The sequence below is a fragment of the Oncorhynchus nerka genome, linkage group LG15 (genome assembly GCF_034236695.1).
Source record: "Oncorhynchus nerka isolate Pitt River linkage group LG15, Oner_Uvic_2.0, whole genome shotgun sequence".
NCBI lineage: Eukaryota > Metazoa > Chordata > Actinopteri > Salmoniformes > Salmonidae > Oncorhynchus > Oncorhynchus nerka.
The window spans coordinates 71882734-71904374 of NC_088410.1; the positions used below are offsets into that span (position 1 = coordinate 71882734).

The 21641-nt window shown below is 43.5% G+C and overlaps 2 protein-coding genes across 10 annotated transcripts in view; one reads left to right on the top strand and one right to left on the bottom strand.

Annotated features, from left to right (window-relative positions):
• Window positions 1-17972, top strand: part of kcnab2a (potassium voltage-gated channel subfamily A regulatory beta subunit 2a) — a 134920-nt gene extending 116948 nt beyond the window's left edge. For all 8 annotated transcript variants that reach the window (XM_065001875.1, XM_065001873.1, XM_065001878.1 and 5 more), the window contains 10 exons: window positions 2024-2068; window positions 3059-3103; window positions 3567-3610; window positions 4167-4253; window positions 5321-5406; window positions 5714-5834; window positions 8787-8881; window positions 10085-10205; window positions 13224-13312; window positions 13929-17972. In XM_065001875.1, coding sequence (XP_064857947.1) covers window positions 2024-2068; window positions 3059-3103; window positions 3567-3610; window positions 4167-4253; window positions 5321-5406; window positions 5714-5834; window positions 8787-8881; window positions 10085-10205; window positions 13224-13312; window positions 13929-14018 — 823 coding nt within the window. In that variant the 3' untranslated portion in view covers window positions 14019-17972. The remainder of the gene's footprint in view (window positions 1-2023; window positions 2069-3058; window positions 3104-3566; window positions 3611-4166; window positions 4254-5320; window positions 5407-5713; window positions 5835-8786; window positions 8882-10084; window positions 10206-13223; window positions 13313-13928) is intronic.
• The window catches only part of LOC115142332 (multiple epidermal growth factor-like domains protein 6), a 98184-nt gene continuing 94457 nt past the window's right edge, over window positions 17915-21641 (bottom strand). For both annotated transcript variants that reach the window (XM_029681734.2, XM_065001872.1), the window contains one exon: window positions 17915-21456. In XM_029681734.2, the coding sequence (XP_029537594.2) occupies window positions 21386-21456 (71 nt within the window). In that variant the 3' untranslated portion in view covers window positions 17915-21385. The remainder of the gene's footprint in view (window positions 21457-21641) is intronic.

Here is a 21641-nt window from a genome sequence, read left to right on the forward strand (position 1 = left end):
CAGCTGAGTGAGCATACATTTACATACTTTTTTGGGGGGAGCTTCTTGTGCCTGCATCTGATGGTCAGTCTCAGATGTGGGAAAGAGCATTAGACTGAGGGTCCGCATCTCAACATCCCTCCACTCTCCCTTTCCTCCACTGACATTGACCAAAAAGTGACACAGTCTTCCAGATGATGGCGAAACTCAAGTTACACCGCATCGTGCACAAATTCATGTTACTCCTATGAACAGAGAAAGTTAAATATTCCTCGACATTAAAAAAGACCCAAGCCGCTAATTATAACAACTCAAGCCTATAGATACACTTTCCTACTCATTCATTACTGCTGCACTGCTTGTTGTAGCTCTGAGTAGAAATAGGAAGAACTTGCATTTTATGGCTTGTAAAAGTGTTGAATACAAAGTGTTGACAGTGCTGAGTAAGATCTTAAACATGAACTCAGTCATAAAGTTGACCGTTTCTCTCTCTAATCATGGTTTTAAACATTTTGAACTCAACTTTTCTGTAGCTTTCTTTTATGCCTGCTACGTTACTGCAGAAACGGTCATCTGAGCCATCTGATTGGCCAGCGGTAGGGCTATAGTGCACTTGATTTGCTCTCTGGGCCCGCCGGGACCTTCAGACACATGAAATAGTTGAAAATGGCAACAGATGGCCTACCCAGCACGCAGGGCAGCTGAATCGGGTGCACCTACAGCCAACAGCCTAAGACGAATAATAATAATTTCTTTAAAGTAGGAACACAAGGCTATGTCGTTGGGTTTTTTACAGAAATGTTTGGCGATCGACTAGGAATGACTTGGACATCGACCAGTCGATCGTGATTGTCCTGTTGGTGACCACTGCTCTATAATGTATTTTTATGTATATCCTTTTTTTACCCCGTTACCCCGTTCTCCCCAATTTTGTGGTATCCATTTGGTAGTTAGTCTTGTCTCATCACTGCAAAATCCTGTACAGTCTTGGGAGAGGCGAAGGTCCATAGCCGTGCGTCCTCCGAAACACAACCCAACCAAGCCACACTGCTTCTTGACACAATGCCCACTTAACCCAGAAGCCAGCCACACCAATGTGTCGGAGGAAACACCGTGCACCTGGCGACTGTACTGCGCCACAGGAGTCGCTAGTGCGAGATGGGACAAAGACATCCCTGCTGGCCAAACCCTCTCTTAACCCGGACGACGCTGGGCCAATTGTGCACCACCCCATGGGTCTTCTGGTCACGGCCGGCTGAGAAAGAGCCTGGACTCAAACCCAGAATCTCTAGTGGCACAACTAGCACTGTGATGCAGTGCCTTAGACCACTGAGCCACTAGGGAGGCCTGCTCTAGAAAGTTGAGTGAAGTTCAATCTCGTTCTTCTCTCTGTGGGCTGATATTTTTGCACGGCAGACCCAGGGAGCAGCATGGCAGTCTCAGTGCTACTGAGCGTGCGCACAGCTTAGAGGGAACATTGGCATTAGCCTTCCAGAAATTACCCTCCCTCTCCGCTCCCTCTGCTCAAACCAGCAGGCTGCGCACACAGGCAGAGAGAGATCTGATGGGGAGGGGGAGAGAGGGATAAGGGAAAGAGAAGCAGAGAGAGGGAAAAGGGGGTACAGAGAGGGGGAGTTCAGCCACTTTGTGCTTGCCGTACACAGAATTCACATTATAGGAAAACATGGAATTTGTTAGCCTTGTAGACCGGCGCTCCCTTCCTCCCTCGCAGTGACAGGAGTCATCCCAGCCCTAATGGAGGCCACGTTGGGCCTAATTGGCACCCCCACTGCTGCTAATGACTGATTGACATGGAGCCTGTTACACACTAGCCATCCCAGCCAGTTCACTGAGTTTAACTCCACACACTGCAGGAGGGCTTTGTTATAAGTCTATAGAGACACTGGTGAGGGTTGTAAGAGTTACCACCACACTTTGTGATATCTTCTTTTTCAAGGGCTGATCTGTTTTCTTTTGCATCATGGTATGTGTAGTTGTTAGTTGACCATGCCCATTATCTGATCTCTCTCCCTCTCTCTCTCAGGGCTGAGGTTGTGCTGGGGAACGTCATAAAGAAGAAAGGATGGAGGTATGTTCGTACGGAGGTTACTCTCATAATGAGCCATGTTTCATTTCTGCGCCGTCACTCTCCCTCTCCTGATAACCGCTCTACCTTATTGGAAGGGAAGTGAGCAGTGTGGTGTACTCCACTGTGCACCGGCAGGCAGGCAGCGAGAGATAAAAGATCAGGCAGGCAGGCAAAGAGAGAGATAAAAGATCAGTCAGGCAGGCAGAGAGAGATAAAAGATCAGGCAGGCAGGCAGCAGAGCCATGGCCGTGCTCCTGCTCTTGTGTCCCTCAAAGCGACTGAATAATGGAATGAAAGTGTCTCCTTTACCCACTCTTTTACCTCATCAACCCGTGTGTGTGTGCACGCTGTACTGTACTCTACTGGTTTGACAGTGATGTTGTGATGTCAACCAGAGAACCTTGGAACACCCTCGCTGTGATGTCAACCAGAGAACCTTGGAACACCCTCGCTGTGATGTCAACCAGAGAACCCTGGAACACCCTCGCTGTGATGTCAACCAGAGAACCTTGGAACACCCTCTCTGTAATGTCAACCAGAGAACCTTGGAACACCCTCTCTGTAATGTCAACCAGAGAACCTTGGAAAACCCTCGCTGTGATGTCAACCAGAGAACCTTGGAACACCCTCGCTGTGATGTCAACCAGAGAACCTTGGAACACCCTCGCTGTGATGTCAACCAGAGAACCTTGGAACACCCTCGCTGTAATGTCAACCAGAGAACCTTGGAACATCCTCTCTGTAATGTCAACCAGAGAACCTTGGAACACCCTCGCTGTGATGTCAACCAGAGAACCTTGGAACACCCTCTCTGTAATGTCAACCAGAGAACCTTGGAACACCCTCTCTGTAATGTCAACCAGAGAACCTTGGAACACCCTCGCTGTGATGTCAACCAGAGAACCTTGGAACACTCTCTCTGTGCTTCATTGTCTATATATGTTCTGTGTGGTCTCACATGTAATGGGTTTTCTCCCCCTTCTCATGTAGACGTTCCAGTCTGGTGATCACAACAAAGATCTTCTGGGGTGGAAAGTATGTTGTCTCTTCTCTGGTTGTGTGTCTGAATGAGAAATATGCTGCTCTTTGTAATGTGTCTGGGGCTGTGAGTGATTGGCACTGTCATAGAGTATATATGTAATGCCATGCAGAGAATTCCTCCCTCCCAGTGGCCCTCTGGTTAATGTGATTATGTGTAGTCCATGCTGATGTTATTATCAAGCAATAAGGCCCGACGGCCCGAGTTACCAAAGTAATTAGAGCAGTAAAAATACATGGTTTGTCATACCCGTGATATACGGTCTGATATATCACAGCTGTCGGCCAATCAGCATTTAGGGCTCTATCCACCCAGTTTATAATGGGCTTTTAGTCCAGCTGAAATGTATATATTGGGATGTTACTGTGATGGACTGAATGATATGATGAAAAGAAAATAAAGCCTTGCTGTGGCTCTGCTGTAATTCAACTGATTCTGGAATATGTTTTTGATCCATAGAGCAGAGACTGAAAGAGGGTTGTCCCGAAAACACATTATAGAAGGTAAGCTCATCCTGTCCTTGATCACGCAGAGCAAGGGCAGAATGAGAAATTAAATGCTGACAATGCATCAGACAACATCCTGATTAGTCATTTTGCTCCAGGGAGAAGAGACTCCAATTTGATAATTGTGGACTCTCTTGGGGGTTAGGAGTCTTGCTGAGAAAGATCCTAGTTCCTCTTTTCTCTGAAAAATAACACCTTATTAGAATCACATTATTTTAAAATTCTACCTGCAATATTGAGCACTACCTCACAATTAGAGCCCAGGGGGAGCAAAAGGGAATGTCATGTTTATCTGAACACTTGCAGCCATTCTGACGATGCCATTCATGTCACAATGTAATAAAGCAACATTTAAGGCATATTTCTTTGACAATTGCTCTTTTGATTGGCTATTGTTAGGTTTTGTCCCCCCAAAAATGTTAATTGGCATCAGACCCAAAAAAACATCAGTTGGGCTGTACTCGCAATAGTACACTCAATAAGATATGACTGCAACCATGTCCCTGAACAATAATAGTGTGTGTAACTGTGGCTGTGATGCATGTCGTTGTAGGTTTAAAGGCCTCACTGGAGAGACTGCAGCTAGAGTATGTGGACGTGGTGTTTGCAAACAGACCGGACCCCAACACTCCCATGGAAGGTAAGGAGGAACATCTTGGTCTGCCTCTATCACTGGCTTCTGCTGTCTGCCTCTTCTCTATTCTCCTGCTGGGTTCTCTCCATCCCATGAGCTTCTCTGACATGCCTATGTCCATTCTAACTCACTGTTTCTGTGTAGTGCATGAAACTATGTCCTCATTTCACCCCATCCTTCCCTACTGTCTTGCTTCCCAATGCCCTGGGGAATGTTAAATATGAGTGAAAACTGCTGGAGCAAAAAATAACACAATTTAAAAAAAATAATAATAATATATGTTTTATTGTCACATGCTGTACACCGGATAGGTGCAGTGAAATGTGTTGTTTTACAACACATCGTTTTAAAACCGGAACTGCACGATCCTATAGAATGTTGGAGACAAGTCTGCAGAAGAGCTTTAAATGACAGAGTACTCTGTGTGTTCTCCCGTTGTCATACAGTATTCATCTGTCCTCTATGGGCCATGCTACAGTAGGAAGGTTACAACACCCTCAGACTGTCCCTGTTACTGTTACTCTGCCCTGACACAGACCATCTCCGCTGTTGTTGTACCTAACATTACTCCTGTCATTCTATTTCTGCCTCTCTTGAACCAGGGATAGCTGGTATGTAAAAAAAAAAAGAATGCATGAGCTTTGGATTTATCCATTTCTTATGTTTTACCCATCTGCCCTTTTAGGAGTTCAACAGTTGATAAACTGCAGTAGTTCACAGGGAAAGGTTTGAACCTGTACCTGAAGAAGTACTTTGGCCATCTGGTGCACCTCTCTGTCACTAGCCTGAGGACAGAACAGAGAGAGGGAGAGAGTGGTGCTGCCGCTGTGTTAATGTTACAGGCTCTCCTAATCACTCTTTTACTCTCTCTCTTTCTCTCTCATCCTCATTGTGTTTGCGCTTTCTGTTTTTGTTGCACACAAGCTCAAACATGGCCATCGGGCAAACTGTAAATCACTTGCTCATGTCTGACTGACTTGCTCTACTTTGGATCAGAACAGTTTGCTACACAGCATTTGTCTCTCTGCTCATTGTAGTGTGTGCGTGTGTATTGTTTTATTTTTGATTGACAGAGACGGTGCGGGCGATGACCCACGTGATCAACCAGGGCATGGCCATGTACTGGGGCACATCCCGCTGGAGCCCCATGGAGATCATGGTGAGACAAACACACACAAACAGCCTCCTCTCCTTCCGGTCATCATTCTGCCCAGACCCAGTCTCAGCACCGGCAATGACATGACATCACTATAACATCCTCTCACTGACTGTGACATATTCTGATCATGACTTCCATAATATTGATTGATTGGCGTCACAACCATGGGACCAACATGTAAAGTGTTGGTCTCATGTTCCTTGAGCTGAAATAAAATATCCCTGAAATTGTTCATGCTTTGATTAGCCAGTGCCTACTGTATAGTACTCTTCAGGCTAACCGCTGCTGTTCCCTGTGTGTCCTGTAGGAGGCGTACTCTGTGGCACGGCAGTTCAACCAGATCCCTCCCATCTGTGAGCAGGCAGAGTATCACATGTTCCAGAGGGAGAAGGTGGAGGTGCAGCTGCCAGAGCTCTTCCATAAGATAGGTGAGTGGAGCTGGTCTGGACACTGAGATAGCTATTAAAGGTAGACTCAGCAATATGACGTAGATGAACAAAGTAAACAGCATAGTGGGTCAATTTCTGCAACAACTAGGAGCCTTAAAACGCAAAGTTAAAAAAGCTCCTGCACATGCGCAGATACTGTGTGTGACTTTGTCTTGCATCTTGCTCATCACAATATCTGCGGTGCTGCTCGTAGCAAATGTCATTTAGCTGAGTCTGCCTTTTTAAATGATTACGAACAAAAATATAAACACAACATATAAAGTGTTGGTCCCATGTTTCATGAGCTGAAATAAAAAATACCTGAAATTGTTCAAATGCACAAAAAGCTTATTTCTCTAAAACGTTGTGCACAAATTTGTTTCCAGCCCTGTTAGTGAGCAATTCTCCTTTGCCAAGATGATACATCCACATGACAGGTGTGGTATATGAAGAAGCTGATTAAACAGCATGATCATTGCATGGGTGCACCTCGTGCTGGGGACAATAAAAGGCCACTTTAAAATGTGCAGTTTTGTCACACAACACAATGCCACAGATGTTTCAAGTTGTGAGGCAGTGTGCAATTCCTGACTGCAGGAATGTCCACCAGAGCTGTTGCCAGAGAATTGCATGATCATTTCTCTACCATAAGGTGCCTACAACGTTGTTTTATAGAATTTGGCTGAATTTGGCGGTACGTTCCACATGTGGGCCTATGCCATCCCAGGCCCACCCATGGCTGCACCCCTACTCAGTCATGGGAAATCCATAGATTAGGGCCTAATGAATTTAATTTGACTGATTTCCTTATACGAACTGTAACTCTTATACGAACTGTAACTCTTATACGAACTGTAACTCTTATACGAACTGTAACTCTTATACCAACTGTAACTTGAAATTGTTTCATGTTGCGTTTATATTTCTGTTCAGTATAGATAGTATCATTATTATACAGTTATCGGAAGCTTACATACACTTAGGTTGGAGTCATTAAAACTCGTTTTTCAACCACTCCACAAATTTCTTGTTAACAACTATAGTTTTGACATGTCCATAAGGACATCTACTTTGTGCATGACACAAGTAATTTTTCTAACATTTGTTGACAGATAGATTATTTCACTTATAATTCACTGTATCACAAATCAGCCAAGACCTCAGAAAAAAAAATTGTAGACCTCCACAAGTTTGGTTCATCCTTGGGAGCAATTTCCAAACCCCTGAAGGTACCACGTTCGTCTGTACAAACAATAGTACGCAAGTATAAACACCATGGGACCACGTAGCCATCATACCACTCAGGAAGGAGACTTTCTGTCCCATAGAAGTGAACCGTACTTTGGTGCGAAAAGAGCAAATCATTTCCAGAACAACAGCAAAGGACCTTGTGAAGATGCTGGAGGAAACCGGTACAAAAGTATCAGCATCCACAGTAAAACTGCCAGCGGCATATCACCCTGCATACCACTGCTGGCTTGCTTCTGAAGCTAAGCAGAGTTGGTCCTGGTCAGTTCCTGGATGGGAGACCAGATGCTGCTGGAAGTGGTGTTGGAGGGCCAGTAGGAGGCACTCTTTCCTCTGGTCTAAAAAAATATCCCAATGCCCCAGGGCAGTGAATGGGGACGCCGTATTTCGGATGGGACGTTAAACGGGTGTCCTGACTCTCTGAGGTCATTAACGATCCCATGGCACTTATCGTAAGAGTAGGGGTGTTAACCCCGGTGTCCTGGCTAAATTCCCAATCTGGCCCTCAAATCATCACGGTCACCTAATAATCCCCAGTTTACAATTGGCTCATTAATCCCCCTCCTCTCCCCTGTAACTATTCCCCAGGTTGTTGCTGCAAATGAGAACGTGATCTCAGTCAACTTACCTGGTAAAATAACGGATACATTTAAAAAGATATATATAAAAAATAACGAGTTCTATATATAACCTGAAAGGTCGCTCAGCAAGGAAGAAGTCACTGCTCCAAAACCGCCATAAAGAAAGCCAGACTACGGTTTGCAACTGCAATTGGGGACAAAGATCGTACAAAAATGGAACTGTTTGGCCATAATGACCATTGTTATAGTTGGAGGGAAAAGGGGGAGGCTTGCAAGCCGAAGAACATCATCCCAAACGTGAAGCACGTGGGTGGCAGCATCATGTTGTGGGGGTGCTTTGCTGCACGAGGGACTGGTGCACATCACAAAATAGATGGCATCATGAGGAATGAAAATTGTGGATATATTGAAGCATCATCTCAAGACATCAGTCAGGAAGTTAAAGCTTGGTCGCAAATGGGTCTTCCAAATGGACAATGACCCCAAGCATGCATCACAAAGCCTTGACCTCAATCCCATAGAAAATGTGTGGTCAGAACTGAAAAAGCTTGTGCAAGCAAGGAGGACTACAAACCTGAATCAGTTGCACCAGCTCTGTCAGGGGGAATGGGCCAAAATTGTTACTATTGTGGGAAGCTTGTGGAAGGCTAGCCGAAACGTTTGACCTAAGTTAAACAATTTGAAGGCAATGCTACCAAATACTAATTGAGTGTATGTACATTTCTGACCCACTGGGAATGTGATGAAAGAAATAAAAGTTGAAATAAATCATACTCTCTACTATTATTCTGACATTTCACATTCTTAAAATAAAGTGGTGATCCTAACTGAGCTAAGACAGGGACTTTTTGCTAGGATTAAATGTCAGGAATTGTGAAACTGAGTTTAATTGTGTTTGGCTAAGGTGTGTGTAAACTTCCGACTCTAATATGTAATTCTATGATTGCGTAGATAAAAGTATGCTGCCTCTACCAAAGGTTTCTTTGTCAATTTTGTGTTTTTCTTGGTAAATACCGGATGCTGTCCTGTCTCCTATTTTTGGACGACTTAGTATAGACGGAACAGCATATTTGGACTGAGTGGTGATGGTGACGGCGCTGACCCAATGTTCCCATGTTTTCAGGTGTGGGGGCGATGACATGGTCACCGCTGGCCTGTGGGATCATCTCAGGGAAATACGACAGTGGGGTACCACCTTACTCCCGCGCCTCTCTTAAGGTAGCGTTACCCGCACCCCTCTCCTGCCCCCCCTGTTCACCTCTTTTGTTTCTCCTTTGGTCTCATGTCAACCCCTCTTCTCCCTCAGCCCTCTTCTTATCCTGGCTGGTTCCTGTCTTAATGGCTTTTTTCTGTGTCTTTCAGGTTCTAGAACTTGATGTCTCCTAGATGCGTTTGTTTTTGAGTCCCTTGTGACGGCATACTCTGTGTACCAACTCTGTGTATCCATTCTGTTTACCAGCTCTGTAGCAACTCTACCACCAGCAGTTATTTGGTGGTGTCAACACAAGCATCTTATCTCACATTTCACACACACACAGAGGCATGTGCATGCACACTCACTCACTCACACGCGCACACACACACACACACTCACACGCGCACACACACACACACACAGAGGCACGTGCATGCACACTCACACACGCACACACACAGATCAAATGACAACAACATGCATATACTGCATCACCAATTCAGAAACTAGGGCTTACTCTGTGCCTGTGTTGTTGCAGAAGTATGCAGGGTTGCTATGCTCTTTTAACCCTGTACAGTTAAGGAAACCATTTCTCCATCTAACTACGTGGATAATGTTCTCCTGAGTAGAGCTTTGCATACGGATCATTAATACGTATGTTGTGGTGTTGGCGCCTGATCAACGACAGTGTAGGTGGCTGATCCAATCACTGATGGGTTGCTTGTTCCTGATCTTGTCATTGGATTACACAGGCTATTACACAGGAAATTAAATCCCTTTGTCAAGGTTGCTTTTAGCCTGTTGAAATATGTTGACTGTACATTCATATTTAGAAGGAATTATACACAATCGCAACAATAATTATACATTTATTTAGATCCTGGAACAAATGTGTGTTTGCACTGTATGTGTGTGAAACATTAGAGATGAACCAGAGAGGGTCCTCCTTCTCTCTGCCTGCTGGGGGCTGTACAATAGAAGAGTGTTGACAACCAGACCCTGGTCTACCAAACAGAGTCACGTGTTTAAAAGCAGGCCCTGGTCTACCAAACAGAGTCACGTGTTTAAAAGCAGGCCCTGGTCTACCAAACAGAGTCACGTGTTTAAAAGCAGGCCCTGGTCTACCAAACAGAGTCACGTGTTTAAAAGCAGGCCCTGCTCGACACAGGTGGTGCAGTGCCTCAGTGTTGGGCAGGGCTGTGTTTTTGAGCAGGCTGTTTCAACAGGGCTACCAGTGGTTGAAGGACAAGATCTTGAGCGAAGAGGGCCGGCGTCAGCAGGCGAAGTTGAAAGAGCTGCAGGCAATCGCAGAGCGGCTGGGCTGCACTCTGCCCCAGCTCGCCATCGGTACGCCGACACACACTGCCGCTCTCTCTCTCTCTGTCTGTCTGTCCGTTCCTCGTCCCTCTGGTGGTTATCAACTGTTGGTTTGTGTGTGAGAATGTTTGTCTGTATTATGTTGTATGTCTGTTTGTGGTAATCTAGTTCTTAGACGCTAGAGCAGCCAGGATTCTTTTCCTAAACCCAAGTCAGCCTTATCAAGCCAGTGGTAAAAACTTGCTACTGATTCTGTTGGTGAGTTTACTGTCGCGTGCACTGGTGTGTGTATATACGATGAGCAAGTGTCCCTATGCCCCACGTCAGCAGTAACATGGAATGGCAGACATAAATCTGAGCCGACTGGAGCGAGGGGGAAGGAGCCTGTTGACAGATTCCCAGCTCTGTGGAGGGCTATTAAAGTGTGGCAGATGAGAGAGGGAGACTGTCCCGGGATCACAATTCTATGTCACCCGAGAGTCGCTACATTGGAAAAAAATGTATCCGTTAGTTACCTAGAGCCTGTTATTTTACACACTTGATAGCCTAGCTTTAGGGCTGTTGTATGTTTAAAGTAGCTGTGTGACGTCATAGATGGCATTGGCCTAAGGTGCGTTTGCTACATTGCGGAACAGTTTGTACTAAACGACACCTTTCCCCAAAACGTTCTGGTATGATCTTGAACAGACTTTGAGTTACATTTCTCCTGTTTGGTGGGTGTGGCGAGATGTGGCTTGAAGTAATGAGGGACATATTTAAAGGGGGCAGTGGCTATGCTGACAACCCACAACGCAACCCCTCCTCGTTTTTCAACTGGTCGTTCAGTACTGAATTGTTTTCGTTGAATTGAACGTTCCAGAACATAAAAACGCAGCCTTGGCCGGTGAGTGAATAATCCCTGTCATCTGTTTGACATATATACAGTGGGGCAAAAAAGTATTTAGTCAGCCACCAATTGTGCAAGTTCTCCCACTTAAAAAGATGAGAGAGGCCTGTAATTTTCATCATAGGTATACTATGACAGACAAAATGAGAAAAAAAAATCCAGCAAATCACATTGTAGGATTTTTAATGAATTTATTTACAAATTATGGTGGAAAATAAGTATTTGGTCAATAACAAAAGTTTATCTCAATACTTTGTTATATACCCTTTGTTGGCAATGACAGAGGTCAAACGTTTTCTGTAAGTCTTCACAAGGTTTTCACACACTGTTGCTGGTATTTTGGCCCATTCCTCCATGCAGATCTCCTCTAGAGCAGTGATGTTTTGGGGCTGTTGCTGGGCAACACGGACTTTCAACTCCCTCCAAAGATTTTCTATGGGGTTGAGATCTGGAGACTGGCTAGGCCACTCCAGGACCTTGAAATGCTTCTTACGAAGCCACTCCTTCGTTGCCCGGGCGGTGTGTTTGGGATCATTGTCATGCTGAAATGACCCAGCCACGTTTCATCTTCAATGCCCTTGCTGATGGAAGGAGGTTTTCACACAAAATCTCACGATACATGGCCCCATTCATTCTTTCCTTTACACGGATCAGTCGTCCTGGTCCCTTTGCAGAAAAACAGCCCCAACGCATGATGTTTCCACCCCCATGCTTCACAGTAGGTATGGTGTTCTTTGGATGCAACTCAGCATTCTTTGTCCTCCAAACACGACGAGTTGAGTTTTTACCAAAAAGTTATATATTGGTTTCATCTGACCATATGACATTCTCCCAATCTTCTTCTGGATCATCCAAATGCTCTCTAGCAAACTTCAGACGGGCCTGGACATGTACTGGCTTAAGCAGGGGGACACGTCTGGCACTGCAGGATTTGAGTCCCTGGCGGCGTAGTGTGTTACTGATGGTAGGCTTTGTTACTTTGGTCCCAGCTCTCTGCAGGTCATTCACTAGGTCCCCCCATGTGGTTCTGGGATTTTTGCTCACCGTTCTTGTGATCATTTTGACCCCATGGGGTGAGATCTTGTGTGGAGCCCCAGATCGAGGGAGATTATCAGTGGTCTTGTATGTCTTCCATTTCCTAATAATTTCTCCCACAGTTTATTTCTTCAAACCAAGCTGCTTACCTATTGCAGATTTAGTCTTCCCAGCCTGGTGCAGGTCTACAATTTTGTTTCTGGTGTCCTTTGACAGCTCTTTGGTCTTGGCCATAATGGAGTGTGACTGTTTGAGGTTGTGGACAGGTGTATTTTATACTGATAACAAGTTCAAACAGGTGCCATTAATACAGGTAATGAGTGGAGGACAGAGGAGCCTCTTAAAGAAGAAGTTACAGGTCTGTGAGAGCCAGAAATCTTGCTTGTTTGTAGGTGACAAAATACTTATTTTCCACCATAATTTGCAAATAAATTCATGAAAAATCCTACAATGTGATTTTCTGGATTTTTGTCTGTCATAGTTGAAGTGTACCTATGATGAAAATTACAGGCCTCTCTCATCTTTTTAAATGGGAGAACTTGCACAATTGGTTGCTGACTAAATACTTTTTTGCCCCACTGTATGTAATCTACTACACCCATCCCATCCTGTCCTGAGGATCCTTGGTTTTTAAGTTAAATCCTGGGGAAAGCCTGAGATTTGGTGGGTTAGATCTGTTCCTGGAAGTGGACTCTGTCTCATCATCACCAGTGTGTCTGGAGGTTCTAATCTCACACCGTGTTTGAACACAGTGGCATAAGGTCTCCGTACAGAAGTACACTAATCCTTTTAGACAATATCACATCTCCAGATCAAGATTAGTGAATACAGGTGGGGCTGTGTTCTGGGTGTGTATGTTCAGGAAGGGTAGGTTATGTTTATTGTGTGTGGTGTTGTATCTGGGGTGCATGTCTAGGAGTTATATTTTGTGGAGAGACATGATTAGGTGTTTGTGACACGTATGAGGCAGTGTTATACAGTACATGTGTCTAGCATGTTTGTGTTAGGAGGTCTATATGTGTTTAGTATGTTTGAGGCACTGGTGGGGAGGGACAGGGTTATGTGGGAGAGAAAGACTTGTGTAGTATATTGGGGTGGTGTCATTGCTGTTTACCCGTCCCCTACAGCGTGGTGCCTACGAAACGAAGGGGTGAGCTCCGTCTTATTGGGGGCGTCCAGCACCGACCAGCTGATGGAGAATATAGGAGCAATACAGGTGAGAGAGACCACACAGTGAGGGTCCAAGTGAGACCACACAGTGAGGGTCCAGGTGGGTGTGTCTGAGCAAGCGAAAGTGTATAGATATGCATAATTTGTCAATTAGTTTTGATAATCAATCAACATGTTTAATTGGTTCAAAATGCCACCCCCTTCGAGTCCATAACAATGAAGTCACATTCCTAAAATGGCTCTCCCTTATGGCCCTTTTTATAAAGCAAAACATTTCAAATTTCAGTCGAAGTGGGATTTGTGAACCAGAACCTTCTGTGTTCTTATTTATTATGTACTACATTCAGTGTGGCATTGTGTTCAAGAGCTGTAACGGCTGTACTTTGTGTGTGTGGGCGTGGGCTTTTGCATGTGTGTGTTCAGCATATGTGTGGTCTCCCTCAGTGCATTTGATATTTAGTTTCCAAATGTTATGTCCACATTACCAGGGGCAACATACAGTACTATATATACAATTTGTAAGTCGCTCTGGATAAGAGCGTCTGCTAAATGACTTAAATGTTAAATGTACAAATGGTACAAAGTATGTGTAATCTTTACAAGTGAACTACTACCTCTTGCCTTCTCTGTTTCCTTCAATGCATCTGTAATTTCTCCTGCAGGTTCTTCCCAAACTGTCCTCCTCCATCACACACGAGGTAGATAGCATCCTGGGGAACAAGCCGTACAGTAAAAAGGACTACCGTTCCTAACGCTTCGTCACCGCGCCAGTCAGCCAGGGCTGCTCCAGGACTGTTCCAGGGCTGCTCCAGGGCTGCTCCAGGACTGCTCCAGGGCTGCTCCAGGGCTGCTCCAGGACTGCTCCAGGACTGCTCCAGGGCTGCTCCAGGGCTGCTCCAGGACTGCAGCGCAGGTCCATGCCCCACCTTTGCCTGATCCTCTGTTTGCTTGAGCTTTACTGAATGAGACCCCGGCGCATGAGTCTGGCCCCACCTTGGCCACCCTGGGGAGCATCATTTAGACTTACAGGGAAAAGAAAAGGATGATAAATAGATACGTGACCTCCGCAATGGAAGGAAGGATAGGTAGAAAAAATACAGAGAACGGGGTTAACTAGATGAATCCGTTATACATACAATTCAGCCGAAGCTGCAGTTTAAAAACAGAAGAAAATATTATTTCTAAAAAATAAAATAAAAAGCACACGCTTGCTTGGCAGACAGATATAATTGTATTTTTGGTGGAATAAAATGTAAATACTGAATGCTTACAAATGGAATTTAAGTTTATACAAATATACAACAAATACTCTGTTGCACATGTATAGCAACACATTTGTTTTTGGGAGTTCTGTTTCCAATTGCCTGTACATGTCCATAACAGTTTCTCTTAAACATCTGGTTTATTTGTGTGGTCTACATAATCTGTGTACTAGCCTCCTTGCAGGCAGAACAATCAGCACTTTAGTATTGTACAGTTCAGTCATTGAGAGGTTGTTGAACATTGTGAGAGGATGAAATAATTAAACCGTCTCACACATGGTCAGTCATTTCAGTGTAGAATCAGAATCTCCTCTCCTGTTTCAGTTTCCTATCTGTTCCCCTCAGTCAATCTGGTCTCCACAGTGCTGGTTCTGCCAGGCAGACTAACCCCTAATCTGAGTCCCACCTCTGAGCTGCACTAACTGCACCAGCCAGGTGGAGCAGGGTGTAGGACTGCCCCCTAGTGGAAGGATTTAGCTCTGCTCTGAGCTCTGCTTCTCTCGTGCGCCAGGTCTGTCATCTGTCAATAAGAACCTTGAGCAGGCTAGTTGATTGCCATAGAAAGGGTTCATTACTGGCAATGTAAAATGATGGCTGTATCTGTATTTACCTTTGTGTGGCAGTGTTACTTTCTGAAGTTTTACTGTAACTGCATCAGACGTAATGGTCTTAATTGTGCTACTCAGTCAGTTTTACAGACCTCTTTATTAGTCATTTTAGAGCAAATTCTCATGAAAATGGCACATTACCTAAATTGTGCTCAATGTGTGTGTGTGTGTTGCCTTATTTAGGCTCATTTTGAGCTGTGCTGGGCTGAGACAGCAGGCCCATAGCTGCCATTGGCCATCAGGGCACAGACTGGCCTTGAGCCCCGTTTATGCCTCGTTCGGATATAAATCCTTTGTCCTGATCTTGTCCACATTCTGATTGTGCCTACATTTTCAGACCGGTGTAGATGACTAAAATACGCATTGTGATCTCCCTGATCTACTCCGGAAGTAGTGAGGCACGCATTGTGTCTGGATATCTTACAAGACAGATCTGGAAAGAGAAACCATTTAAATTATCATTATTCTGCTTTTTAACATCATTGACTGGTGACATTGACCTACGGCATCAATATGTGTTTTAAAATGAATACATATTATTTTGAAAGAATAACTGTCAAATCATTTGCATGCAGGGGAGGGACCAGGAAATCTGCAGACACAGTAGACGGATAAGAGACACATTTTAATACCATGTTTAGATCTATTTCAGAAAATGTGGACACAATCAGATCATGGACAAGATCAGCACAACGGGCGCAAGTTATGAACAAGGCTTGAAACAGTAGTCCCTGCTATATGGAAAGACTCATTGGTTTTAGTGGCAGCTGTTCCTGCCCAATCAGAGTGAAGACTGTCGTGTGACATATGCGTGCGAGGCTTGCTAGGAAGAAAGGGCTGGTTTGTGTCAGCAGCTCAGGGATTTGGAACAGGGAATGTGTGTACTTGTTTGTATACCTGGTTAGTAAGATGTATTTAATGTGTACGTCTTTCTTTCACGTGTGGATGGGGACCTGTCCAATCAAGACATTTTCACGTGGCTTGAGCCAAAGATATTCCAACATCTTTCAGCGACACATCTAAGTGTCTTGTCGCTTGTTGGAAGAGTATAGCGACCGACTTAAAATGCGTACTATCTAGCTTATTATCTATGGACTCTCTTCATGTGTACAGCATAATCACTTGACCATGCTGTTCTATGCTTATACCCACATATACAGTACACATGCATTGTACACTACTTATTTTCAATAATCGTATACATTGCACACTGAAGACATCTGACGCTGCCCTGGATCAGTATTCACTCTCTAGCTGTTGGGTCCTCTTACTGTGAGACAAAGTGGAGAGCTTGTGATGCATATATCCTCCAGCATGAGCCTTCGTCCCCCAGCCTATGGGGATTATTCTGACAAACAAGGGCATGCTTACAAGTGGAAATATAAGGAATACTCGCTACCATCTCATTCTCAGATTCAATGATTACAGTTGTATAGTACTTTAGTGTTATTGAGTATGACAAAATGTAATGGTGGGTGAGGTTTGGATGCTTCTCAGGCAAAGTGAAGAGGTGTGTATGCTTTGCTAGACCCTCTGGTCGGACAACAAATGCTCAAATGCTCCTTTTGTTTTTAGCATCTATGAGTTAAATATAAACTGTGCACATTTGATTTACTGTGTCTGGCAATGTATGCCTGAGTGAATTAGTAGAAAAGGCCAATGTGGTTTTCTCAAAAAAAATAGAACTCTGTTTAATATTTGTTCATGATTTTCTGTCTTATTGTCTTCAGCAGGGAAATTACTGAAAAATATTCAGCACAAATGTTTAATAAATAAAATAGCTCAAAGGCATTGCCACAACGATGAGTGTTTTCCATGGACGTATTTTGGTGGTCTTTGTCACAATATCAATTGAATTTGACATGTACATGCACAGAGCTGTGCACTGATTTGCCTGGTGATAATTGTGGTGTTGAGTGCACCTCTAGGCTGCCCTGTAGAGGTTGATGAGAACCACAGAGCTCATCAATTTTCTGGCTTGCTCCTTACTGGCATATTGGGCTAGGAAAGCAGTATGAGTACTAGTAAAGCACTATGGATTTTTATTGCAGAATTTGATCTGAATATAGTAGTGTGTTTGACTGTAAACAGCATTGATACACCACACATGATGAACTACTGTCCGTATAGGTTTGCTGCATTGTGTCCACAGTAGAACTGGCATTCCTTGGGCTGCTCCTACCATCTCCTGGTCCATTCAAGCCTTTCCAGGAGTACCTGCTTGTCACCCTTGGTGGTCTAGGATCTGTGTGTGTGTGTCAGGCTGTTTAGTGAGTAGACTCATCATTGCAGGGTTAGGGTCTCTGTGTGTGTGTGTGTAAGTCAGGCTGTTTAGTGAGTAGACTCATCATTGCAGGGTTAGGGTCTCTGTGTTCCAGTGTGTTTTGATCCCCTGTCCAGTGCCCCCTCCACACAGCCACTGTAACATATTATAGTATTGATGTTACTATCAGCTCCGACCGCGATGACATCAGACCTGCAGATTAATGACGCTCATCTCACAGAATGCTGTATGGTAGAGATCATTTGTTTATGTTCTGGCCTTTCTTTCACCGTGCTGCATTTTCCTCTGTTAATATTGCATCAATGTAAAGACTGACAAAAAATAAGCCATTTATTTGTATTGCGTATGCATTGTCTTATCTCTTGTATGTACATAGTTTGACCTTTTTGTATATAGTTATGGTTGTGATCACCTCTGCCTTTTCATTCTTTTTTTCTTTTCATTTGCGGGCATTGCTAACTGCACTGTGCTTGAATCTGAATTTAGACAAAATGTACAGGTTCGGTCTTTAATAAAATGACAATGAAAAAAATATGAATTTGAAAAACAACACTTCATGTGTCTGTTTCATTCATTGATTGTTTTTATCTTATGGGTTATTAACTGGGTGTCCTGATTAAAAAATCCTGTCCATTGTCTTGACCTGTATACAATATAAGAGCACTTTATACATGTAAAAACAAAGTACTGTATAATATTACCGGGATGAGCCAACTGTCTGCTCAGGTCATATGGTTCCTGATTCACTGCAATCCAAAGAGGTGAACTAAAGGTTGAGGATATGGATCAAAATTGCCCAATCAAACACTGTAGTAAACAAATGTACTGAACAGAATGTAGTTAATCTACTGGTCAACATACAGTAGATTAAAGCACAATAGCACCAACGTGTATAACAAGTCAGTTCATATACTGTACATCAAACATAACTACTGCATTTACTGAAAATGTATCTCTGGTGGACAGACTACGAACATCTGAGCGGATTAAACAAGATTAACTTGCAATAGACATATTATACAGAACTGGATTTATAAAGCACTTTTTCAGGAGCTCAAAGCGCTTTACATTGTATGATGGATTCATCATCTTCTACACTATATAGATACATGGATTGGTTTTGATGGCTTCGTAAGAGCAGATGACATACAAATGAAAAAATGACTGTATATGATGTAAAACTAAACACATTTGTATAGTGATTGCTCTGACAAAAATGCCAAATATATACAGTGCCTTGCAATAGTATTCATCCCCCTTGGTGTTTTTCCTATTTTGTTGCATTACAACCTGTAATTTAAATGGATTTTAATTTGGATTTCAAATCTAATTTTATTTGTCACATACACATGGTTAGCATATGTTAATGCGAGTGTAGCGAGATGCTTGTGCTTCTAGTTCTGACAATGCAGTAATGGACATATGGACATAATTGTAATTGGCGAAGTGAAATTACTTCTTTTTTTTAAGTGGTGCGTGCATATGTATTTCGCCCCTAAATAAGATCTGGTGCAACCAATTACCTTCAAAAGTCACATAATTAGTTCAAGTCCACCTGTGTGCAAGCTAAGTGTCACATGATCTCAGTATATATTCAGTTGAAGTCGGAAGTTTACATACACTTAGGTTGGAGTCATTAAAACTCATTTTTGAACCACCACAAATTTCTTGTTAACAAACTATAATTTTGGCAAGTCAGTTAGGACATCTACTTTGTGCATGACACAAGTAATTTTTCCAACAATTGTTTACAGAAAGATTATTTCACTTATAATTCACTGTATCACAATTCCAGTGGGTCAGAAGTTTACATACACTAAGTTGACTGTGCCTTTAAACAGCTTAGAAAATTCCAGAAAATTATGTCATGGATTTAGAAGCTTCTGATAGGCTAATTGACATCATTTCAGGCAATTGGAGGTGTACCTGTGGATGTATTTCAAGGCCTACCTTCAAATTCAGTGCCCTCTTTGCTTGATATCATGGGTAACTCAAAAGAAATGAGCCAAGACCACAAAAAATATTGTAGACCTCCACACGTCTGGTTCATCCTTGGGAGCAATTTACAAATGCCTGAAGGTACCACGTTCATCAGTACAAACAATAGTACGCAAGTATAAAAACCATGGGACCACGCAGCCGTCATAGCGCTCAGGAAGGAGATGCGTTCTGTCTCCTAGAGATGAATGTACTTTGGTTTGAAAAGTGCAAATCAATCCCAGAACAACAGAAAATAGAACTGTTTGATCATAATGACCATCGTTATGTTTGGAAGAAAAACGGTGACGCTCGCAAACCGAAGAACACCATCCCAACCGTGAAGCACGGGGGTGGCAGCATCATGTTGTGGGGCTGCTTTGAGGCACGAGGGACTGGTGCACGTCACAAAATAGATGGCATCATGAGAAATGAAAATTATGTGGATATATTGAAGCTACATCTCAAAACATCACTCAGGAAGTTAAAGCTTGGTCACAAATGGGTCTTCCAAATGGACAATGACCCCAAGCATACTTCCAAAGTTGTGGCAAAATTGCTTACAGACAACAAAGTCAAGGTATTGGAGTGGCCATCACGAAGCCCTGACCTCAATCCTATAGAAAATGTGTGGGTAAAACTGAAAAAGTGTGTGCGAGCAAGGAGGCCTACAAACCTGACTCAGTTACACCAGCTCTGTCAAGAGGAATGGGCCAAAATTCACCCAACTTATTGTGGGAAGCTTGTGGAAGGCTACCTGAAATGTTTGACCCAAGTTAAACAATTTAAAGGCAATGCTACCAAATACTAATTGAGTGTATGTAAACGTCTGACCCACTGGGAATGTGATGAAAGAAATAAAAGCTGAAATAAATCATTATCTTTATCATACTGCTAAAGCAACACTCGAGTGGTGTAAGGAGAAACATTTAAATGTCTTGGAATGGCCTCGTCAAAGTCCAGACCTCAATCCAATTGAGAATCTGCGGTATGACTTAAAGATTGCTGTATACCAGCGGAACCCATCCAACTTGAAGGAGCTGGAGCAGTTTTGCCTTGAAGAATGAGCAAAAAACCCAGTGTCTAGATGTGCCAAGCTTATAGAGACATACCCCAAGAGACTTGCAGCTGTAATTGCTGCAAAGGGTGGCTCTACAGAGTATTGACTTTGCAGGGGTGAATAGTTATGCACGCTCAAGTCTTCTGTTTTTTTGTGTTATTTCTTGTTCCACAATCAAAAATATTTTGCATCTTCAAAGTGAAAGGCAGGTTGTATAAATCAAATGATACAAACCCCCCCCAAAATCTACTTTAATTCCAGGTTGTAAGGCAACAAAATAGGAAAAATTCAGAGGGGGTGAATACTTTCACACGCCACTGTATATGGTATATGCACGAATTCCATCAAAATTCCAGGGGGAAATTACAAAAAAAATAAACATGAAATATTTTAACATTGCCAAGTATACAAAACAAATATCTCAAGAACAGCAGAGTGAATCAGTGGATCTCTGAAATCAAGAATGTGTTAGTGTTGGACATTTAGCCCATCTCCACACACATCTAGGTTCTTTGTCCAGGATAGGAGTGTGCAGAGGAGGGTAGTCCTGGTAACACCTGACCTCCCTCTAACTACCAGAAGGAGGTCACAACATCCAGGACCTCATCACTGATGAGTCAGGCCATGCCTGAGTGGGCACCGTACATATATACTACACACACAATGAAAAGCCCTTCACTGTTCAAAACACAGATACGCACGCACACCAAAGCATTATCCACCCCAGAGCAACCTTCCCCTGAGAGTCTATTTCTCCATGTCTGTCATCCAGCTCCTGTGGGTGCAGCAATATCCTCTCCTGTTGGGGTGTGTATGTCTGAAATAATAATATCCACACTTTTAATCCACTTTAGTTCGGCTTCAGTGACGCTTGTGCTGCTGCCTCAGTCTCGTTGAGGGGATTGGAGCCTTCAACCAAAAGGGGGAGCTATAATGTGTTATTGTCCAGATGTGAGTTATCCTCCCTCCTGCTTCTGTAGGGGAGGCGTGGAGGCCCACCTGAGGACAGGACACACACAGAGGAGCTGTCGGTTTACTCTTTATCTCAGCACACATTCATTATAGACAAACAGCACCACGGAGGAGGAATGCAACCTCAACAATTCTGTGCAATTTCACTACAGACAAAACACCTTGTCAGCACTATAATAAGTTGTTCATTATAAACATGTCAGTTCCAGTCA